At 41.7% G+C, this 21554-nt stretch overlaps 1 protein-coding gene across 1 annotated transcript in view; it reads left to right on the top strand.

Moving 5' to 3' along the window:
- The first annotated feature begins 640 nt into the window (after nt 1–640).
- Nucleotides 641–21554, top strand: part of XRN2 (5'-3' exoribonuclease 2) — an 80280-nt gene continuing 59366 nt past the window's right edge. The window contains exons 1-4 of the mRNA XM_082856291.1: nt 641–816; nt 18645–18772; nt 18855–18966; nt 20863–20974. Of these exons, the coding sequence (XP_082712417.1) occupies nt 742–816; nt 18645–18772; nt 18855–18966; nt 20863–20974 (427 nt within the window). The 5' untranslated portion in view covers nt 641–741. The remainder of the gene's footprint in view (nt 817–18644; nt 18773–18854; nt 18967–20862; nt 20975–21554) is intronic.

Raw genomic sequence — 21554 nt, forward strand, 5'->3', positions numbered from 1 at the left:
TGGCCTTCTCATCTGTTACGTGAAGATGATAAAAGCACCCTCAGAACGCCCAAGTGACGATCAAATTTGAGAATCCCTTAGCCAATGCTTTAGCACATTGTAAACGCTCAATTAAATGCTGGAGAGTGATACCAGTAATTATTTTATACGCATAAATGTAGCTGGATGCTTGAATTAGATGCTGAACGGTACATTCCATTTTACAACTATTTAAAGTGAGTTACTTATGCAAACCAGCCATCATTAGTGCAAAATACTTTTTAAAAATACGGTTGCTAGTCCAGATACGTACTGTGGCATAAAACCGGGAGAAAGCAGGAAGCAGAAATAACGAGTGCGTGTAGATGCTTAGATTCTACGTGAATCAAGATAGGTGGGAAAGAGGAGGAGACCAAAACGGCCAAGGCTCCCTGGCGGCCTGCGGGGCGCAGGGATCCCGCCCGAGGGGCGCCCGCCGCAGAAGAGGCTCCGGGACACGTACCGCCGAGAACGCGCGCCGAGCCGCGCCGGCTGCTGCCCTCGCCACCCGCTCCGCTGGCCAGCCCCGCCCCCGACCAGGCCCGCTCCGCCCAGCCGGGCCGGAGCTTCCTTCCCGGCTTCCCAGGCGGCAGCGCCATCACCTCACTTCCTGTCGCCGGGTGCACGTGGGAGGAAGTGCCAGTGCCTGTGGCCCGCTGCTGCCTGTCTCTCTGGTTACGTCCGTCCGCGGGCCGGGCAGCCGCCTACAGCTGCGCCGCCGCTATGGGAGTACCGGCTTTCTTTCGCTGGCTCAGCCGCAAGTACCCGTCCATCATTGTCAACTGCGTGGAAGAGAAGGTGAGGAGGCGCCAAGAGGCCGCCACGCCAGCGCCAGGAGCCCCGGCGCGTCCAGGCCGCGGTCCTTGGGGCCCGCCGCCCGCCCGGGGGGCGTCGTGCGGGGGCCCGCGCTGCGTTCGCCCCCGGCAGCCGCGGCCCGCCGGGCGCCAGGCGCGGGCGCTCGGACTCGGGCTCCGGGGGTGGCATGGGCGGGGCGAGGGTCGAGCGGCGGAGCTCGCGGAGGGATGCTCCTCCCCGGTCCGCAGATTCCCCGGCGGAAGGCCCCGCCCACGGCTTTGTTTCTTCCCTGCTCGCCCGGTTTGGGTTTCGAAAGCGGCTCCCCGGCCGTCGGGCAGCGCGCGGCTGGTCAGCTGAGTTAGCTGGTTAGGGATGCGCGGGTGCTCCTGCCAGCCTCTAACCACTTTGTGAAGTAATGCTGGGGGGGAGGGGAGGCAGCTTTTTGTCGTTTCCTGTCCTAGCCTGAAAGGTTTTCTGCTAGGGGAGAGGCCATTTGTTGCTGTTGTCAGGTCCTACGGAGAGAGCAGCACCTCGGAAATGTCTAGGATAGGACAGAAGTCCCTTAAGTGCCCCCTTGTCTAGGTGCCCGACTGCTGGGCATGCCTTTGACATTTTCAGAATTCCTGGATGCACTTGGACAATAAACTTTTTGCTGTTGGTTTGTTAGTGTTACGTAGACTGTTGGCCGTTCTTGAGTTTTGTATTTGTCGTTTCCTTGTTTCCGTCCCAGTTCGATTTTGTACACTTAATGAGAATTTCCGGATTGGGTAGTTCAGGGGCACATTATGCTCCCCACCCCTTCGTTTTTGAAGGAAGTGCCCAGTCGACACTGGGAACTTTTTGCTTAGGCTAGTGAGATTTGTTTGTTCGTTTGTTTGTTTTTTGGACAGGTAGATGGATCTCCAGGGTTCATTCGATGTGAGATCTTGATTTTGCTTAGTTTCTATCCTAGGAGGAACCGAAACTCCTGATGAATTTCCAGTACTCTCTGTGCTTTTCTCAAAGAGAAACTGTTAAACTGAATGCTCATGTCCTTTGCTTTTAAAACTTTTATCAAACTTTATTTAAAGTTTACTTACATCTTATCCCATTTCTACTCTCCAGTGATAACTTCTTTAAACTATGTTTGGTTCTATCTCTAAATGTCCTGCTGACATCTGATTTATTGATTTTGAGTGTATCTGTTGAATTCTAGCTATGATAGAAGAGGATGTAGTCACTTATACAGTGCCCTTCCCCACATGCCCCCCCCATCCTCCTAATCATTATTTTTATTTCTTCTATTGGTAAACTTGATAAATTTAAGTAATATTCCTTTATTGTTCTACTCCATCTCCTTTACAAAGTATCCCGTGATTCTTCACATTCTGAGGTTAGGTATTAGCTTTTCTACTGCTGTTTCCTTACTCTTCATCCCAAGCTTCTCAGCTGTGCTCTTGCTTCTTTGGCATCCAGAATTAAATTGTCAGGGCTTTGGCTATACAGGTTTGTTTCAAAACATGAAAAATCAAATAGTATTGGTGATGATTGCCACTGTGTAGATTCAGATTATGTACTGTGACTGTTTCTTCTCTTGTGCTACTTTTGTCTTTTTCTGTGTGTTGCCTGTTTTCCATTATACATCGTTCCCCATCTAGACTCTCCTTCATCAGTTATTCTGTCGAGTCCTCTTTCTAGTTGGAGACTGCTTGAAGTCTTTATTTCTGTTGCTGTCACACCTGGTTATTTAGACTTGCTAGAAAGCCGCTTCCTGAGATTTTTAAAAATTTCTTCAGTTGGAGGTACTGTTTTCTAATCATTATCTCTCTTGGCTTAAACCCTTCCTTGGTTTTTGTTCTTACTTGAGTTCTTAAGAAGTGGTGTGTGGTATGTGAGTTTTCTAAGTCCATTCTACCCTTGTATACGTGAATAATCATTAGCTAAGCAGAGTTTGAAAATTACTTTCCCTCAAAACTTTGAAGGCATTGTTCTTTTGACTTCTGTCATCCAGAATTGTTGATGAGAAGTTGAATGTTAATGTGATTTATTTATTTAGCTAACACTTATGTAGTGTTTAACATGTACTAGGCACTTCACAGATGAATTTATTAAATCCTCATAACAACTACATAACTATTTCTCCTTCTCCTCCCCCCCCCTTCTCCTTCTTATTACAGATGAGAAAATGAAGCACACAGGGGTTAAGTAAGGTACTCAAGGTCTTGTGGCTAATAACATGTCAGAGCCAGTGTCAAAACCAGGAAGCCCATGCTCTTGGTTTCTGTGTTCTTTTGCTTTCATTCTTTTGTAGTTGATCTGTTTTTCTTTCTGAATTTTTAAAAAATCTTTATCCTTGGTGGTATAGCTTTTGTAATTATGTACTTAGGTACAGATTTTTTTTTAAATTTCAATTCATTTTGATCAGTGCTTGGCTGACTCTGAGTCTGGAGGCTTGTGTTCTTTAGTTCTAGGGAATGCTCTTTGATTTTTTTCTTGTTTTCCTTTTACTCTGCCTTCTCTGAACTCTGAATACTGGTCCTCCTAGATTGATTTATTTTTCTTTTCTCTGTTCTCTCGTCCCTCCTCCACTGAGGTATAATTGACCTAGAACAAACTGCACGCATTTAAAGTGTACAATTTAATACATTTTGACATATGTGTATGTTCATGAACCCATCACCACAATCAAGATAATGAACATCATCTCTGAAACATTCCTTCTGCCCCTTTGTTGTTCCTCCCGATAACCCCTTCCCACTGCCCATCTTTAGTCAACCACTGATTTATTTCTGACTCTATAGATAAGCTTTCATATCCTACAATTTTATATAAATAGAATTATACAATATGTACTCTTTTTTTTTTTTAACCTGACTTGATTACTTTCATTCAGAACAATTATTTTGAAAGTCATCCATGTTGGTACTTATATCAGTAGTTTATTTCTTATTATTTTTGAATAGTATTCAGTGTTGTGCATATATCACGTTTATTCATTCACCTGATTGGTGAACGTTTGGATTGTTTCCAGTATTCGACTATTAAAAAAAGTCTATGAACATTGGTATACAAATCTTTGTGTGAATGTATGCTTTCATTTCTTTAGAGAAAATACCTAGGAGTGAATTGGTTGCATTGTATGGTAGGTGTTTGATTATTTAAAAAGAAAAACTTGCCAGACTGTTTTCCAAAGAGGTTGTACCGTTTCATTGCCACCAGCGGTGTATGAGAGGTCTGGTTGTTTCGCTTCCTTGTCAACACTTAGTATGGTTAGTTTTCCTAGTTTTAGCCATTCTAGTGTAGTGTTATCTCAGTGTGGTTTTAATTTGCATTTCCCTGATGAGAAATGATGTTGAGCATCTTTGGGTGCTTATTTGCTTTCCATATGTCTTCTTTTTTTTTTTTTGCGGTATGCGGGCCTCTCACTGTTGTAGCCTCTCCCGTTGCGGAGCAAAGGCTTCGGATGCACAGGCCCAGCGGCCATGGCTCATGGGCCTAGCCGCTCCGCGGCATGTGGGATCTTCCTGGACCGGGGCACGAACCTGTGTCCCCTGCATCGGCAGGCGGACTCTCAACCACTGCGCCACCAGGGAAGCCCTCCATATGTCTTCTTGAGTGAGGTGTCTATTCATATCTTTTGCCCATTTTTAAGTTAGGTTGTTTGTCTTACTGAATTGTAGAGTTTCTTACATATTGATTTTTTTTTTGCAAATATTTTCCCTTAATCTGTGGCTTGTCTTCTTATTTAGTGCAAAGAAGAGCAAAAGTTTTTAATTTTAGTAGTCTGCTTTCTTTCTTTTTCCTCAGTATTCCTGCTTTTTGTGTTATATTTAAGAAATCTTTGCCAAGGTCACCAAGATTTTTTCTTGTGTTTTCTTAGAGATGTCTTATTATGCTTTTAGTTCATACTATGCTTTCTGTTTTTTAGGGGTTTTTTCATGGTGAATTACATTGATTTTTAAATGTTAAACACACCTTGCATTTCAGGTGGATAAATCCCACCTGGTCATGGTGTATTATTTTTATATACTGTTGGAGTCAGTCTGCTAACATTTTCTTGAGAATTTTTACATTTATGTTCAAAAACGATGTTTGTCTATAGTGTTTTTATAATTTTTTTTTTTTTGCATTACACAGGCCTCTCACTGTTGTGGCCTCTCCCGTTGCGGAGCGCAGGCTCCAGACGCGCAGGCTTAGCAGCCATGGCTCACGGGCCCAGCCGCTCCGCGGCATGTGGGATCTTCCCGGACCGAGGCACGAACCCGTGTCCCCTGCATCGGCAGGCGGACTCTCAACCACTGCACCACCAGGGAAGCCCCTATAATGTTTTTGTCCAGTTTTGGTATCAGAGTAATCTTGGCCTCATATTGAGTTGCGAGGTACATACCCTCTTTAGTTTTGTGGAAGCGTCTGTGTAGAATTGGTATTATTTCTTCCTTCAGTATTTGGTAGAATTCATCATTGAAGCCATCCGGACCTGAAGTTTTTTGGGAAGGTTTAAGCTAAAAATATAATTTTTTTAGTAGACATAGGGGTATTCAGATTATCTTTTTTTTTTTTTTTTTTTTGCGGTACACAGGCCTCTCACTGTTGTGGCCTCTCCTGTTGTGGAGCACAGGCTCCGGACGCGCAGGCTCAGCGGCCATGGCTCACGGGCCTAGCTGCTTCACGGCATGTGGGATCTTCCCGGACCGCGACGCGAACCCGTGTCCCCTGCATCAGCAGGCGGATTCTCAACCACTGCGCCACCAGGGAAGCCCTGTCTGTTTTTTTAATGAGCTTTTGTAGTTTGTATCTTACACAGATTTTGTTCATCTAAGTTGTCCAATTTGTTGCTATAAGGTTGTTCATAGTATTCCTTATTATCTTTTTAATATCAGTAGAAAATGTAGTGATGTCACTTCTCTCATTCCTGCTACTAATTTTGTCCTTTCTCTTTTATTCCATTATCAGTCTGGCTAGACTGATCTCAGAGAACTAGCTTTTGGTTTCATTGATTTTTCTATATATTTTTTTCTGTTTTCTACTTCATCGACTTCTGTTCTTATTTTTATTATTTCTTATGCTCATTTTGAGTTTAGCTTGTGTTTCTTGTCCTCTTAAGGTGGAAGCTGAGGTCATTGTATTGATGCTGCTTCTTTGAGTTGCATCTGTTGAGTGCCATAAGCTGCCTGCTAGGTGCTGTTCCAGTGGCACATCACAAACATTGACATGTTGTCTTTTCATTTTCATTCAGTAAAAAATACTTTCTCATATCCCCTTGACTTCTATGGCCCATTGGTTATTCAGAAGAGTGTTCCTTAATTTTCAAATATTTGGGGGATTTTCCAGGCATTCTTTTTCTGTTATCGACTTCTAATTTAGTTCCCTTGTTAGAGAACATAACTTTCCATAATTTGAATTACGTATTTTAAAGCTTAACTGATTTGTTTTATGACCCAGAATATGGTCTTGGTAAATGTTTCATTTTGACTTGAAAAAGACACAAGTTCTGCTGTTGTTGGGTAGAGTGTTCTGTAAATATTATCTTGCTGGTTGATAGGATATGGAAGACTTGAACAGCACATTGATTTTCTGTCTCCTGTTCTATCAATATATATGGAAATCTTCTATAATTTTTTTGGATTTGTCTGTTTCTTCTTTCAGCTTTGTTGGTTTTTGCTCCTTGCATTTTAAAACTCTTTTATTAGTGCATAAATGCTTAAGATTGTTAGGTCGTCTTGATGAATGTTTCTTATTTTTTGAAGATTTGATACTTCTCTTTTTTAAAAAATTTATTTATTTTTGGCTGCATTGGGTCTTCGTTGCTGTGCGTGGGCTTTCTTCAGTTGCGGCGAGCAGGGGCTACTCTTCATTGCAGTGTGCAGGCTTCTCATCATGGTGGCTTCTCTTGTTGTGGAGCACGGGCTCTAGGCGCGTGGGCTTCAGTAGTTGTGGCATGCGGGCTGAACAGCTGTGGCATGCAGGCTCAGTAGTTGTGGCTCGTGGGCTTAGTTGCTCTGCAGCATGTGGGATCCTCCCAGACGAGTGTCCCCTGCATTGGCAGGCGGATTCCTAACCATTGCGCCACCAGGGAAATACCTGAATGTGCTCCTTTATCATTATAAAATGATCTTTATCCTTGGTAATATTCTTTGCTCTGAAATCTGTTTTGTCCAGTATTAATATAACCAGATCTTTTGACTAGTGTTAACATGGTCTATTCCCCTACTTTCTATCTTATGAATTTGTCTATTCTAGGAGCTAATATAAGTGGAATTATATAATATTTGTCATTTTTTGTCTGGTTTATTTCACTTTTTCATTTCTCATAGTGTTTTCAAGATTCATCCATGTTTAGCATGTATCAATTTCTTTCTTTCTCTTTTTTTTCGGATTTTGGAAACGTTTTAATTGAAGTATATATACACAAATACATATATGCATGTATAGTCACTTAAATGTTTAAACTCTTCATATATTGAAGTTATATAACTGTGTATAGCTTGTTAATTTTCACAAAATAAAAATGTATGACTTGCATCCAGATTATGAAACAGAATATTATCATAGTATTAATACCCCAGAAGTTCCCTTTTTCTCCCTTCTAGACAGTGGCCACCCCACAATCCTGTCTTCTGATAGCAAAGAGTAGTTTTGGTAACGCTTATCTTGTTAAAAATGGTACCGTAACCTCTACTTTGTCTTGTATCTGTGTTTATGAGATTTCATGTTTCTTTGATTTATCTAAATTTGTTTCGTTACTATGTAGTATTTCACTGTGGAGCCCATTGTATGAAAATGCAATTAATTTTATTGGAAAACAGTTTGGGAGCATCTGTAAAACCTGAAGATACATATATTCTATAACTGTTAATTTTTAAGTCTGTATAATGATATCCTGACACGAGTTATTTTTACCTTTTGGCTATTGTGAATAATGCTACTGTGAACATTGGTGCACAGGTATTTGTACCATAGATCAATACTTTGGGTATATACCTATGAGTGGTCCCTGCTTTTGATTCTTTTGGGTATATATACCTATGAGTGGAATTGCTGGGTCTTATGGTAATTCCATGTTTACCTTTTTGAGGAATTGCCAAACTGTTTTCCCAATCTCTGCCTTGTAAATCGGGCATTTAGAACATTTACATTTAATGTGATTATTGATATGGTTAGAATTAAATTTGTAATCTTACTATCTGTTTGCTGTCTGTTTCATCTGTGCTTTGTTTCCATTTTACAATTGTTCTCCTTTTTTATGATTCCATTTTATTTCTTCTTGGCTTTTTAACTACTCTTAATTCATTCAACCATCAGTTTCTTTACTTTGTGTCCTTGGCTTATACAGTCCTCCACTCATTAGCTTTCTGGTCTTGGGAAAATGACTTAAACTCTCCTAAACGATGAAGAACTGGAGTTTCTTGCATTTCACCACCCTGTTCCTACAGTCTCTATGCTCTGGTCATCTCTGTATGAGAGCTGAAATAGGGCAGAATGTTGCCTTGTTTAACATCAGTTGGGAATGTGTGTGTCAGTGGACTCAAATTTTTCACACTTCTTGTGTCTGTGAATGACCTTGAGAGTGCAAAAATTGATTTGGGGGGGGTCACAAAAAATTTTAGTGAGCGGGTGAATTAGCAAATATGGAATTTGTGAATAAAGAAGATCAGCTGTATATGTGCCACATAAGGTGGTTGTGTGGATTAAGTCAGTTAATCCAAGTTAAGTGCATGAAACAGTGCCTTGCACTGATATTTCAGAATTTTACTTGGTAAGTTAATTTTTGGTAGTTTATATGTCCAAGTAAAAGTGGGGATATTTTCATGTCTAACTCTTGGTAACGTTGTGTAATACAGAATTGTGCTGTTTGCATGTAGTGAAATCTAAGTTTCCCACCTTGCTTTTTTTCTTTCTTGGTCAGACTTGCCAGAGGTTTGTCAATTTTGTTGATCTTCTTTGGTTTCATGGATTTTTAAAAATTGTTCTTTTTATTCTCTGTCATTAAATTTTTCTCTAATACTTGTTGTTTTCTTCTTTCTGCTTGCTTTGGGTTTAGTGTGCTCTTCTAGTGTCTTAAAGTGGAAGGTTAGGTTTTTTTTTTCTTTTTTTTTAAATCTTAAACGATATGTGAAAAGATTTACGGGTATATAGGGCTCTTAATTTCATAAAATAATAATTCAAGTCATATCAATACATGTTAAAAAGAAGCTTCTAATTTTCCAAATATTTTGATACAAAAAAATTTTAAACAAATATTTTATAGACCTTTTGTGAGAAGAATATAAGGATAGTTACAAGAAACATGCTGTTCAAGTGATATTCAGTTCACTTGGCCTTCTTCAAATCAGTTATAATCAACATGATTCCAATGAAGGTTAGGTTGTTGATTTGAGATCTTTCTTATTATAGACACTTACAGCTATAAATTTCCCTCTGAACACTGCTTTTGGGCTCTACACTGTAAGTTTTCATATGTTGTGTCTTCATTTTTATTCCACTCAAATTATTTTCTGATTCGCTTTTGATATCTTCTTCAATTTATTGGTTATTCATTAGTGTGTTGTTAAATTTCCACATGTTTATGAATTTGCCAACTTTTCTCCCATTATTGAGCTCATTACTTTGTTGTGGTTGAAGAACATACTTGGCATCACTTTTATGCTTTTATTGAGGTTTGTTTTATGGCCCGGCGATTGGTCTTTCCCAGAGAATGTTCCATATGCAGTTGAGAATGTATATTCTGTTGAGTGGAGTGTTCTGTAAAAGTCTGTTAGGTCTGGTTGGTTTATAGTGTTGTTGCAGTTATCTGTTTCCTTGTTGATCTTCTGTTCAATTCTGTCCATTATTGAAAGTGGAGTATTGAAGTCTCCAACTATTATTGTTCAATTGTCTGTTTCTTTCATTTTTGTCATTTATTAAAAGTTGCATGTATTTTGATGCTGTTACTAGGTGCATGTGTTTCTAGGTGTTATGTCTTCTTGATGGATTGACCTTTTTTATCATTATCAAATGTCATTATTTCCAGTAAGTCTTTTTTAAAGTCTAGGTATTTTGTCTGATACTAGTACAGCCACTCCAGTTTTCTTGTGGTTGTTGTTTGAGTCTCTTTCCCCATCCATTTACTTTCACTCTGTATCTTTGAATCTCAAGTGTGTCTCCTGTAGACAGCGTATAATTGGATATTTTTTAAAATCCAGTCTGACAACTTTTGTCTTTTGATTGAATTGTTTAATCCATTCACATTTAATGTTATTGATATCACTGAATTTACATTTGTCCTTTTACTTTCTGTTTTCTATATGTATTTTTAATGTAGCGTTTAGATTTCATTAGTGATCTTTTTAAAAAATATATCTTAAGGGCTTACTATACACATTTTAATCAGCTTTAGATTTTTTTTTTTTGTCTTTTGGCCGCACCACGCTTACAGATCTTAGTTCCCTGACCAGGGATTGAACCCAGGCCCCTGGCAGAGAAAGCCCAGAGTTAGCTTTAGATTTATACTAGCTGAATTCCAGTAATATACAGAACCTTTACTGCTGTATGGCTTGATTACCATTTTCCTTTTGTTTTTAATTTTATTTTTGGCTGCGTTGGGTCTTTAGTTACAGCATGCAGGATCTTTTGTTGCGGCGTGCGGGCTTCTCTCTAGTTATGGCACATGGGCTCTGTAGTTTGCGGCACACGGGGCTCTCTAGTTGAGGCACGAGGGCTCAGTAGTTGTGGCATGCGGTCTTAGTTGCCCCGCAGCATGTGGGATCTTAGGTCCCCAACCAGGGTTTTGAACCCACGTCCCCTGCATTGCAGGATGGATTCTTTACCTCTGGACCACCAGGGAAGTTCCCCCATTTTCCTTTTTTTATATGGTATTGTCATTATATGTATTATATCTGTTAATGTTACAAACCCAACAGTGCATTGCTATAATTATTACTTTACCATCTGTGGTTACTTCCATAGCATATTGCTATTTTGCTTCTACCCACCTCTTTTTGGGCTGTTACTAGGAAATATATTACATTTATATTAAAGTGTGTGTTGTAAGCCATAGTATTTTACAAAATATCATTCATCCAACTGTTTTTTTGCAATAGCAGTTAAGAAAAGAAAGGATTAAAAAAATGTATTATTATCTTTAGTGGGGTCACTTAACTTTCAGCCTGAAGAACTTCCTTTAGTATTTCTTGTAAGTCCAGTCAGCTAGCAACAAATGCAATTTTTGTTTATCTGGCAAAGTCTTTATTTCACCTTCTTTTTATTTTTTTGCGGTACGTGGGCCTCTCACTGTTGTGGCCTCTCCCATTGCGGAGCACAGGCTCCGGACGCGCAGGCTCAGCAGCCATGGCTCACGGGCCCAGCCGCTCTGCGGCATGTGGGATCTTCCCAGACCGGGGCACGAACCTGTGTCCCCTGCATCGGCAGGCGGACTCTCAACCACTGCACCGCCAGGGAAGCCATCACCTTCATTTTTGAACAGTGGCCTTCCTGGATATATGATTCTTGGTTAACATTTTTTTTTTTCTGTTTCGGCACTTTATATATGTAATCCCACTGCTTTCTGGCCTCCATTATTTCTTCTTTTTTTTTTAAATTTCCTGTGGAGATTTTATTGAAATCATATCAAATTTATAGATTACTTGAGGGAAGGCTGACAATTTTGCAATACAGTTTAAGGGGCTACTCTTTGTTGTGGTGCACGGGCTTCTTATTGTGGTGGCTTCTCTTGTTGCAGAGCATGGGCTCTAGGTGCATGGGCTTCAGTAGTTGCAGTGCGTGGGCTCAGTAGTTGTGGTGCACAGGCTCTAGAGTGCAGGCTCAGCAGATGTGGCACACGGGCTTAGTTGCTCCGTAGCATGTGGGATCTTCCCGGACCAAGGCTTGAACACGTGTCCCCTGCATTGGAAGGCGGATTTTTTTTTTTTTTTTTTTTTTTTTTTTTTGTGGTACACGGGCCCCTCTCACTGCTGTGGCCTCTCCCGTTGCAGAGCACACGCTCCGTTCACGCAGGCTCAGTGGCCATGGCTCACAGGCCCAGCCGCTCCGCGGCATGTGGGATCCTCCCCGACCGGGGCACGATCCCACGTCCCCTGCATCGGCAGGCGGACTCTCACCACTGTGCCACCAGGGAAGCCCTGGCAGGCGGATTCTTAACTGCTGCACCACCAGGGAAGTCCCTGGCCTCCATTATTTCTGCTAGAAGCCAGCTGTTAAATTTATTGGGGTTCCCTTGTAAGTGACTCGTCATTTTTCCTATTGGTTCTTTGAAGGTTTTCTCCTTGTCTTATACCTTCATCATTTTAACTCTGATGTATCTGTATGTGGGTCTCATTGTGCTTATCTTACTTGGAGTTGTTAGAGCTGCCTGCACGTGTAGGTTATTGTTTTTCAATACATTTGGGAACTTTTTTGTTATTATTTCCTTGAATATTTTTTCTGCTCCTTGCTCCCCTTTCCTTCCAGTACTCCAGTTGTATGTTCATGTATTTATTTCTGTCTCATATTTCTCTCAGGCTCTGTTCGTTTTTCTTCATCCTTTTTTCTCTCTACTCCAGCTTGCATAATCTCTATTAATCTAAGTTTAAGAATTCTTTTTTTTTTTTTTTTTTTTGGCACGTAGGCTTTCTCTAGTTGTGGTGAGTGGGGGCTACTCTTCGTTCCGCTGCACAGGCTTTTCGTTGTGGTGGCTTCTCTTGCTGCGGAGCACGGGCTCTAGGTGCAAGGGCTTCAGTAGTTGCAGCACGCAGGCTCAGTGGTTGTGGCACGTGGGCTTAGTTGCTCCGCAGCATGTGGAATCTTCCCAGACCAGGGATCAAACCCATGTCCCCTGCATTGGCAGGCGGATTCTTAACCATTCAGCCATCAGGGAAGTTCCAAGGATTCTTTTTTTATTTTTTGGTGTTTTTTTTTTTGGCTGTGTTGAGTCTTTGTTGCTGCACGCGGGCTTTATCTAGTTGTGGCGAGTGGGGGCTACTCTTCTCTGCTGTGTGCAGGCTTCTCACTGAGGTGGCTTCTCATGTTGTGGAGCACGGGCTCTAGGTGTGTGGGCTTCAGTAGTTGTGGCACACGGGCTCAGTAGTTGTGGCTCGCGGGCTCTAGAGTGTAGGCTTCAGTAGTTGTGGTTCACGGGCTTAGTTGCTCCACAGCATGTGGAATCTTCTGGGATCAGGGCTCGAACCCGTGTCTCCTGCATTGGCAGGCAGATCTTAAGCACTGCGCCACCTGGGAAGTCCCAAGACTTCTTTTTTTTGCTAGTTCAAATCTATTGTTGAGCCCCTGTAGTGAATTTTTGATCTCAGTTATTGTATTTTTCAACTCCAGAGTATCCATTTGTTTTTTATAATTCTTGTTTTTGTTACTATCTCTATTTGATAAAAGTCATCATACCTTTCTTTATTTCTTTAACCATATGTGTCTTGAATTCTGTGAACATATTTATAATAGCTGCTTTAAACTCTATTCTGTTAAATCTGACATCTGGACACTATCACAGGTAGTTTCTTTTGCTTGACTTTTTTCCAGCATGTGGGTCATACTTCTCTGTTTTTCTGCATGCCTGGAATTTTTTTTTTTTTCCTGCGAACAGGATATTTTAGGTGCTGGTCCCCCCAAGCCCTTCCCAGATATGTTATTGTTATTTATGTTGCTACTGGCTGGATTATTTTAAGGAGGTGAGTTTCTTTCTCAACGTGTTGTTATGCCTCTAATACTGATCCTCAGGGAGGTGCAGTTTTGATGTGCCCACAGTCACCCTGCGATGACAGTGGCACACATAGGGCTGTCTCCTACTCTCACCCACTTAACTGCTGCGTGTGATCACCCAGCAGTTAAATTCCATGGATTTTTGTCCATTGCGCCATTGTTTTCAACAGCGCTCAGGGAATAAATTCCTCTACAGACTAATGCAGTGAAATTGTGGCACCTTCCAAGGATTAGCTTCTGAGATTAATGTTATTCCCCAGTTCTCTCCTGCAGACCAGCTGGTCTGTGGTCTAGGCTGTATCTTCGTTAGATCCCTGATTCTCTACTCAGTTCTTTTCACCACACCTTATGCCGTTCTTGAGAATGAATGCCCTTGGGTGTAAACTTCTCCATGCTCTGTTGCAAATGAAGTCATTTCTGAATTTTCAAAGCTTTTCTTGACTAGATTGCTGTTTGCTCCTTGGACTGTTTCCAAAGGCTTTAAATGTTTTGGTTTTTTAAAAGATTTTCTCTAGTTCAGCTGGGGAGCAGGTAGGCAGAAGTCCTCATGCAGTCATGCTGGTAGCCGAGCTCTCCAATATGATCTCTGTCTTGGAGAGTGAAGATCAGATTCACACATCTTGCATATTATGTGTCCCCCATAGTTCTGGCTGTAGTCCTTGACACACATTATAGGTGTTCAATAAGTTTATGCTGAATCTAGTGAAATTGCAATTAATCAGTCTGACATACCGCTTAAGATACCAGCTCTGAATTCAGATGACTGGGTTCAATCCTGGTCTCTGAACTTGGCAGAAGTGTGACTTTGGAAAGCCACTTACCCCCTCTAAGCATTTGTGTCCTCATCTGTAAGTGGGATACTCTGTACCTCACAGGGTTGTTGTGAGGAGAGAGGGAAATAATCCATGAGTAAAAGCGCTTAGAACAGTATCTATCCCATTTTAAGTGTTCTGTAAACGTTAGTGATCAGTAGTAGTCCTGCGTAAAAATGGAGAGCTGATATACATGCAACTTGAAAAAACACTAATCACTAAAAATACTAAGTTTTTTTTGTTTGACAGCTACATCAAAATTTATGGCCCGAATTTTTAATGCAAATACTAAATTTTTCAGTAGCCTTTTGACCCTTTCTCCCCAAAATGTCACCTGTGTTTTGCAGTTCTTTTTTGGAGTTCTGAGCTGCTTTAAGGGAAGTCTAAAACCAAGTTCTACAGTATGTTATCTACTGTCCAACAGTGGGAGCTCTCGTTGCAGTGGAACCTCAGGCATGAGTCCTGATATTCCTAGTCCTGCTGTTAAATATTGTGCAGACTTACACAGAAATGCATTTAGTTAGGTATTACTGATAGTAGTGGTTTCCGCCTTACATTTGAAGAGCCAGAAAGCCGTATAATGTTGACTGGAACAGTAGGTTGATGTGAAGCTCATTCTGGGGGTTTACTTCAAAACCTGTGGAGTGTATTTTTATACAGATTCACTGTTTGTGTATGTGTACCATCTTTACTTCTTCAAATACCTTCTTTATTTTGATTCCTTGGCATATTTGTGCACAACCAGGGTAATTTCTCAACTGCTTGTTTGGGATACATATATCCCTTCCTCTTTCCATGCAGTGGGCTTCCTGCAGGGCAGAACTGCCTTGACGGCCAGCCTTTGGGTGGGTGTGCTCCCTGCCCCTGCGGGGAACTGCTGCTCAGCCAGGGTACTGACTGCCCTTCCTCCGCAAGCACTCGTGTTTTATGGGAATAACTGTCTCAAGTTGACTGGTCCACATGGGGCCTGAGAGGGCCAGGGGAGAGGAGAGTGCAGGGCTTGACCCACTGGGCTGTTCCTGCTGCTGCTGCGGGATCATCCAGATGCTGTCCTGTGAGCCCCCTCTGGGCCCAGAGCCGTCTTGTGTTCTCCCACTTCTGCATGTTTGAGGCTGTGTGTTCCATCTGATCAGATCTACTAGTTTTCCACATTTTGGGCATCCCCTGTGATTTATCAGTCACAGACGGATCTCCTTTTGGTTTTTCAGCACAGTTATGCAATTGTGGTTATTTGTTTGTTTTTAGTCATTTTTTTAAAAAAAATTATTTATTTATTTGGTTGTGCTGGGTCTCAGTTGCAGCACGTGGGATCTTCGTTGCCGCGTGCGGGATCTTTAGTTGCGGCAAACGGGCTCTTAGTTGCAGGATGCAGTTAGTTCCCTGACCAGGGATCGAACCCAGGCCCCCTGCATTGGGAGCGTGGAGTCTTAATCACTGGACCACCAGGGAAGTCCCTGTTTTTAGTCTTTTATGTGGTCTGGGGATAGAAAGGGAAGGCTGCAATGTGTGCTCAGTTTATCATCTGGAAAACCCGAAAGATAATGAAAAGCTATTTGAAATGAATTGGTTTTAGGGTTCAGAGTAGCTCTCCTTTTAGCTACTCTTTGATTGATTAAGAATCTCTCTTGAACCTAGCAGGAGATAACTGGCATTGTATTTAATGGCAAGGCTCTTGAAGAGTGAGTACCTTTGTTGAGTATCAGAATCTTCCCTTGAAGAAAGAAACTCTAAATTTATATAATTAATGTGTTGAAGATATCCTCAGAACTCTGGAGAGAAAAATATGTTCCATTTTCTTATTGGGAATGCTTGTAGCTCTTTTCTCAAAATTAGGACCCACCTATACCTCCTTCCCCAGGCTATACTTTCTAGGTAGTGGAAGTGGAAATTCTCATGCAGCTGCATTCAGCATTCATTGAAGAGCTGCAATATAGCAAACCAGTGGTTTCCTGTTTTTGTAAAGTTTTATTGGAATGCAACCATACTCATTCATGTCCATCTTGTTTAGGGCTGCTTTTACTTTATAAAGGCAGATATGAGTCATTGCAACTGAGATCATTCAGTCAACAAGTCTAAAATACTTACCATCTGGCTTCTTGGAGAGCATAAAGAAAGTGTGTTTGGATTCTCCTGAGTGTGGTGTCTGCTTGGCTCAGGAGAAAGGAAAATGTGGACTTTGAATGTAGAGGTGAGGTGGAGAGGCACAGAGCCTCCTGCCTTCATTGAGCTTGTTTTTGTTTTGGACTCATCAGATTATCTTGTTTGATAGACCTCCTGCTTTCCTCCCCACTTATCCCATTCACTGCTTCTGATCAAGCCCCTCTTTCCTGATTTACAGGGTGTCTGCACAGATCACTGATAGCTTCTTCCCTGTTTTGATATCCGTTTCTCCCCATTATACATACAAACTGAAGCCCAGTCTCATTCCTTCCCTCTCTCGAAGATCCCCACTTGTCCTGAAATTGGTGTTCATCATTCCCCTGCTCTTTCCTTTGCTTTCACTGCATCCGTATTCGTCCCTGAACAATGCCTAATACTGTTTTGTGTATTTTATAACTTCCTGTAAGTGGTATACTGTGTTTTTTCTTCTTCACCTTGCTTTTTTGACTTAAGATATTTATGACCTTCCAGCCCTATTTCTTTGAATCTTAGTTTTGTCTGGCATTCCGGTGTATGGATGTACTACAGTTCATCAGTCCTTTCTACAGGCTCTTTTTTTTCCTAGTTAAGTTGACCTTTTGTTTTTATTTCTTTTTTAAATAGCTTTATTGAGATATAATTTATATACCATAAAAATCACCTGTTAAAACTATACAGTTCAGTGGTTTTTAGTATATATGCAGTGGTACAGCAATCACTGTTATCTAATTTAGAACATTTTCGTCATTCCCCAAAGAAATGTTGTAACCGTTTTTAGTCACTTCCTATTTCCCTCACCCTTTCCCCAACCGCAGATTGAAGGTAGTCTATTTCTGTCTAAAGATTTGTCTGCTCTGGATCTTGTAAATGGGATCTTTTGTGGTCTTTTGTAACTGGCTTTTACTTAGCAGAATGTTTTTTTTTTTTTTTTTTTTTGCGGTACGCGGGCCTCTCCCGTTGTGGAGCACAGGCTCCGGACGCGCAGGCCCAGCGGCCATGGCTCACGGGCCCAGCCGCTCCATGGCATGTGGGATGCTCCCGGACCGGGGCACAAACCTGTGTTCCCTGCATCGGCAGGCGGACTCTCAACCACTGCCCCACCAGGGAAGCCCTAGCAGAATGTTTTTGAGGTTCATCCATGACGTAGCATGTGCCTGATGGGCTTTTAAGTTGTTCACAATTTTTTATTATTACAAGTGATACTTTTTATGTTATTTTTTAAGTGACTTTGCTATTAGTAAGAGTAAAAACCAGTCTTATTGTTATCATTTGCTGAAGCTCTGGTAGAAAAAGAGAAAGATAATGCTTACCACAGAAATACAACTGAGTGCCTCCAGGAGTGAGTATGGCGTGGTCCTTGCCTTTGGAAGAACTCACAGTGTAGCTGGGGGTTAGAATGACAAACTAATTATAAGACCATAAAAGTGCTACAGGTGAATAAGCAAAATTGGGAGGAAATGCAAGCGGAGCAGTTAATTTTTTGAGGGATGTGTACAAAGTGTTATAAAGTGAATGGCATTTGATGTGAGTCTAGACCTTGGAAAATTAATAAGGTTTCCGGAAGTGGGTGTTGGTTGGGCGGAAGAAGGAGGAGCAGAGGTGTTGAGAGATGGAAGGGCGTCTTCCAGGAACTGGGGAGATCTGGCGGCCTGAGCAGTGTTTGGCAGGACAGGGTGGGTAAGGGCTGGACTCATTGGTCTGCACCTGCTGTGGTATCATTGGAAAAATTAGGGAAGATGAAGACACAGCCACATTTGTATTTAAGAAAGAAAACTGACAGCATAGAGTGTGGGCTGGAGACAGTAGAGTCTGGAGGTGGGGCAGCCCATATGAAGCCTATTCCAATCTCTTGGTGAGAGGTGATGCCTGATGTTGGTAGTGGGAATGAGAGGAGATGGTGTGGAGAGGCGTTTTTCAGGTTAAATTGACAGGACTTACTGGTAACAGGCGATAAGGGAGAGAATTCTAAGATGACTCCCATGGTCTCTGTCTTGGACAACTGAGTGATTTGGGAATTTGGTAACTATCCCCCACGTAGTCAAGAGTAACTTGTTGCGATGGAATCTTTAAGGACTAAAATAGCCTATCTTATAATTTAAAGATTACTAAAAGTATTTTATTTCCAATTCAGAAATGAAGCAGGTTCATACTGAGCCTATGATGTGTCAGTTTCAGACTTGAAAGTTCAAACTACTATTAATTATCACTTCCTTATAGCCAAAAGAATGCAGTGGTGTAAAGATCCCTGTGGATGCCAGTAAACCTAATCCAAATGATGTGGAGTTTGATAATCTGTATTTGGATATGAATGGAATCATCCATCCCTGTACTCATCCTGAAGACAAGTACGTAACCCATTTTTGTTACTGATGTCACAAATTACAGAGGAGTACTATTTGATATTACATCGTTTGCTTGTCATTGTAGACCAGCACCGAAAAACGAGGATGAAATGATGGTTGCAATCTTTGAGTACATTGACAGGCTTTTCAATATTGTAAGACCAAGACGGCTTCTGTACATGGCAATAGACGGAGTGGTAAGTGCTAAATCCCCCATTTTTGTTTTTGCTGTGTTCCCAGTGTCTAGAATGAAAGTAAGCTAAATCGTGAAAAATGTTGACTATAGTGAATTTGAGAAAGAAAGCCTCATCTTTCAGTTATTCATTCAAATGTATTTTGTGTATGTGCCTGTTTTGTGCCGCATCCCGTGAGGGGCTGGGGATGTCAGTGACTGCCCTTGCTTTGAAGGGCTCGCCACTTAAGGGACAGAGGCAGAGGTAGACGTGCAAGGTTAGATACCCAGGGCCTTCCTCGGGCCTTAGACGGCACTTGCGGGGGCCCTTGAAGGAGGGGGAGTCAGTGCTACAAGGGAGTGAGGAAATAGAGAGGAGGGGGCGTTTGTCCCATTTTTTGAAGAGTTAAGAATAATTGGAGATTGGGAGGGCAGGGGCAGAGGAGGGAGGTGGATGTGACAGATGTGGGGAAGGAGGACCTTCCAGATGTCTCAAATGTGCCAGGTCACACACTTTCTGTGTCTCTGGCCACACTGACATGCTGGGGCAACTGCAGGTGTTTAGATTGGAAAGAGAAGTAGAGAGAGGGGCTTGAGAAGGCCTTTCTTGTCACACTCAGTTTGGCTTTTATCCTATAGGCAGTGAGTAGTCATCACAATAACTTCGGAGGGGACTAGCTTATAATAATACCAAGTGGTTTTAGTTATAAATGACCAGCAAACTGTATATCAGGGTTCAAGGAAAATTAGGGTAAATCATAACCCTAAATTTATTTAGCCATATGCACATTGATTCCCTTTCTTTTAGATTTAATAATTTTGGTGGCTAATGAAATAATTTTGAAAATCTGGGAAACTTGGGTCCAAGAAGCTTAACTTTTCTGTGAGATACTATTTACTCAAAGAAAAATCTTAGCTACCTGCAAACTTAGGTTGCAGTTAAAGTGTAGTGAGGAATAAAGGGAACAGGAATATGTCCTATTTGGAGCAGATTGCAGTTCACATTAGCTAAGTTTCTTGAAGAAGCTCTTTCACTGTACTCCGTTGTGCGCTTCTGCTGAATCAGGTCTAAGTTATATGCACATTCGTATGTGTATGTACACGCTCTTGTCTATAACTCATGTTGTGTTAAAATATAAATGTAGATCATAGAACCTAAAAGAGTTAGATTAGGTGGTCTCATTTTACAGGAAAGGGAACTGTTTAAAGAGGATATGAAATAACTTACTTCATGTAGGCAGGATACTTGAGAGTCCCTTCCAGCCCCAAACCCAGTTCAGTAACTGCAAAACCTTGCAGTTCACTTCACTTCATTCAGGCGTACCCAGTGATTGTAAGTTACATTTGGTTCGAGTGATTTAAGAGTACTTTTGATTAAAACCTTGCTCCTTTTCTACCTGCTGTGCCTTATTATAGACACAGAGTGATAATTATGAACCTTATTGTGGGAAACACAAAAAGACTTTTAAGGTCTTGTGAATCCCATTTGGAGACCATCCTTCCTTTTAGTCGTGGACAAAGGGAAGGTCTTCCTGATCCTGGTTCTGTAGAAACCACTCACTTGCTGTGTGCTGAGTCTTTTGAGTAAAGTGGGTTTTCCGTCTGGGGCGCCTGAAAGCGTTGTAACCCAGTGGAACTGGCCTTGGGGCATGGACCCTGCAGTATTAAGTGCTGTGGCCTCATAGGATGTTTGTCTTTTTGACATGTCCCTCACTCACCTAAGTTCAGTGTTCAAGGTTCTTGGTCCAAATATAAGCTCCCAGGATCTACTGTCTGTCATGAAAGGATTGTTTGGACATATTGCTTAACTTTTCCATTTTAGCATACTATTTTTGTAAGACTAACTGATTCAAAATAATGTACAGATTTACTTACGAATGTTTGGAACAGTATTATGTCACTATGAAATACCTGTTTTCAGGCGCCACGCGCTAAAATGAACCAGCAGCGTTCAAGGAGGTTCCGAGCATCCAAAGAAGGAATGGAAGCAGCAGTAGAGAAGCAGCGAGTCAAGGAAGAAATACTGGCAAAAGGTAAAGAACATGCACCTTGAGGTTGGACTTATCAGATGTATGCAGACGGGGGTGTAGGGGTGGAGACTTCTCCTTACAAATAGGTACGGTTTTAATTTAATCAGGACCCCAGGATAGCCAAGGGAAATTGACGTTCACTGTTGAGGAAAAGTAGTTAATAGAATCATTTATTCCATTAATAAGCTTGTTCATTTCCAAACTCTATAGTAAACGGGAAACTTGGGAATAAAAGGAGGGAATTCTGGTAGGGAGAGCAAATTGTCCACTTCTGTCAGGGCGAGTGCAGCCCTTCAGCTCACTTTATAGATCTGTAAACTAGAAACACATGAAGAGTGCTTCTTCCTTCCTTTTTCTCGGGGGCTGTTAGGGAGCTACAGTTGTGTAAGCATTTTCCTCAAGTCAGTCTTGGTGGCATGCTTGCTGCTTCTCCCTAGAACTCAGGTCTGGATGAGGAGGCCTGGGATGATGGGACCATGTTTCCAGGCTTTCCCTGAGTCATGCACACTCTCACTTTGGGTTGAGGCAGCAGGCACCGAGGTAGTGAGGTGCCCAGGCCTCCCTCAGTTCAGGGAGGGGGTTG

This window comes from Leucopleurus acutus (genome assembly GCF_964270905.1).
Source record: "Leucopleurus acutus genome assembly, chromosome: 16".
Taxonomy (NCBI): Eukaryota; Metazoa; Chordata; class Mammalia; order Artiodactyla; family Delphinidae; genus Leucopleurus; species Leucopleurus acutus.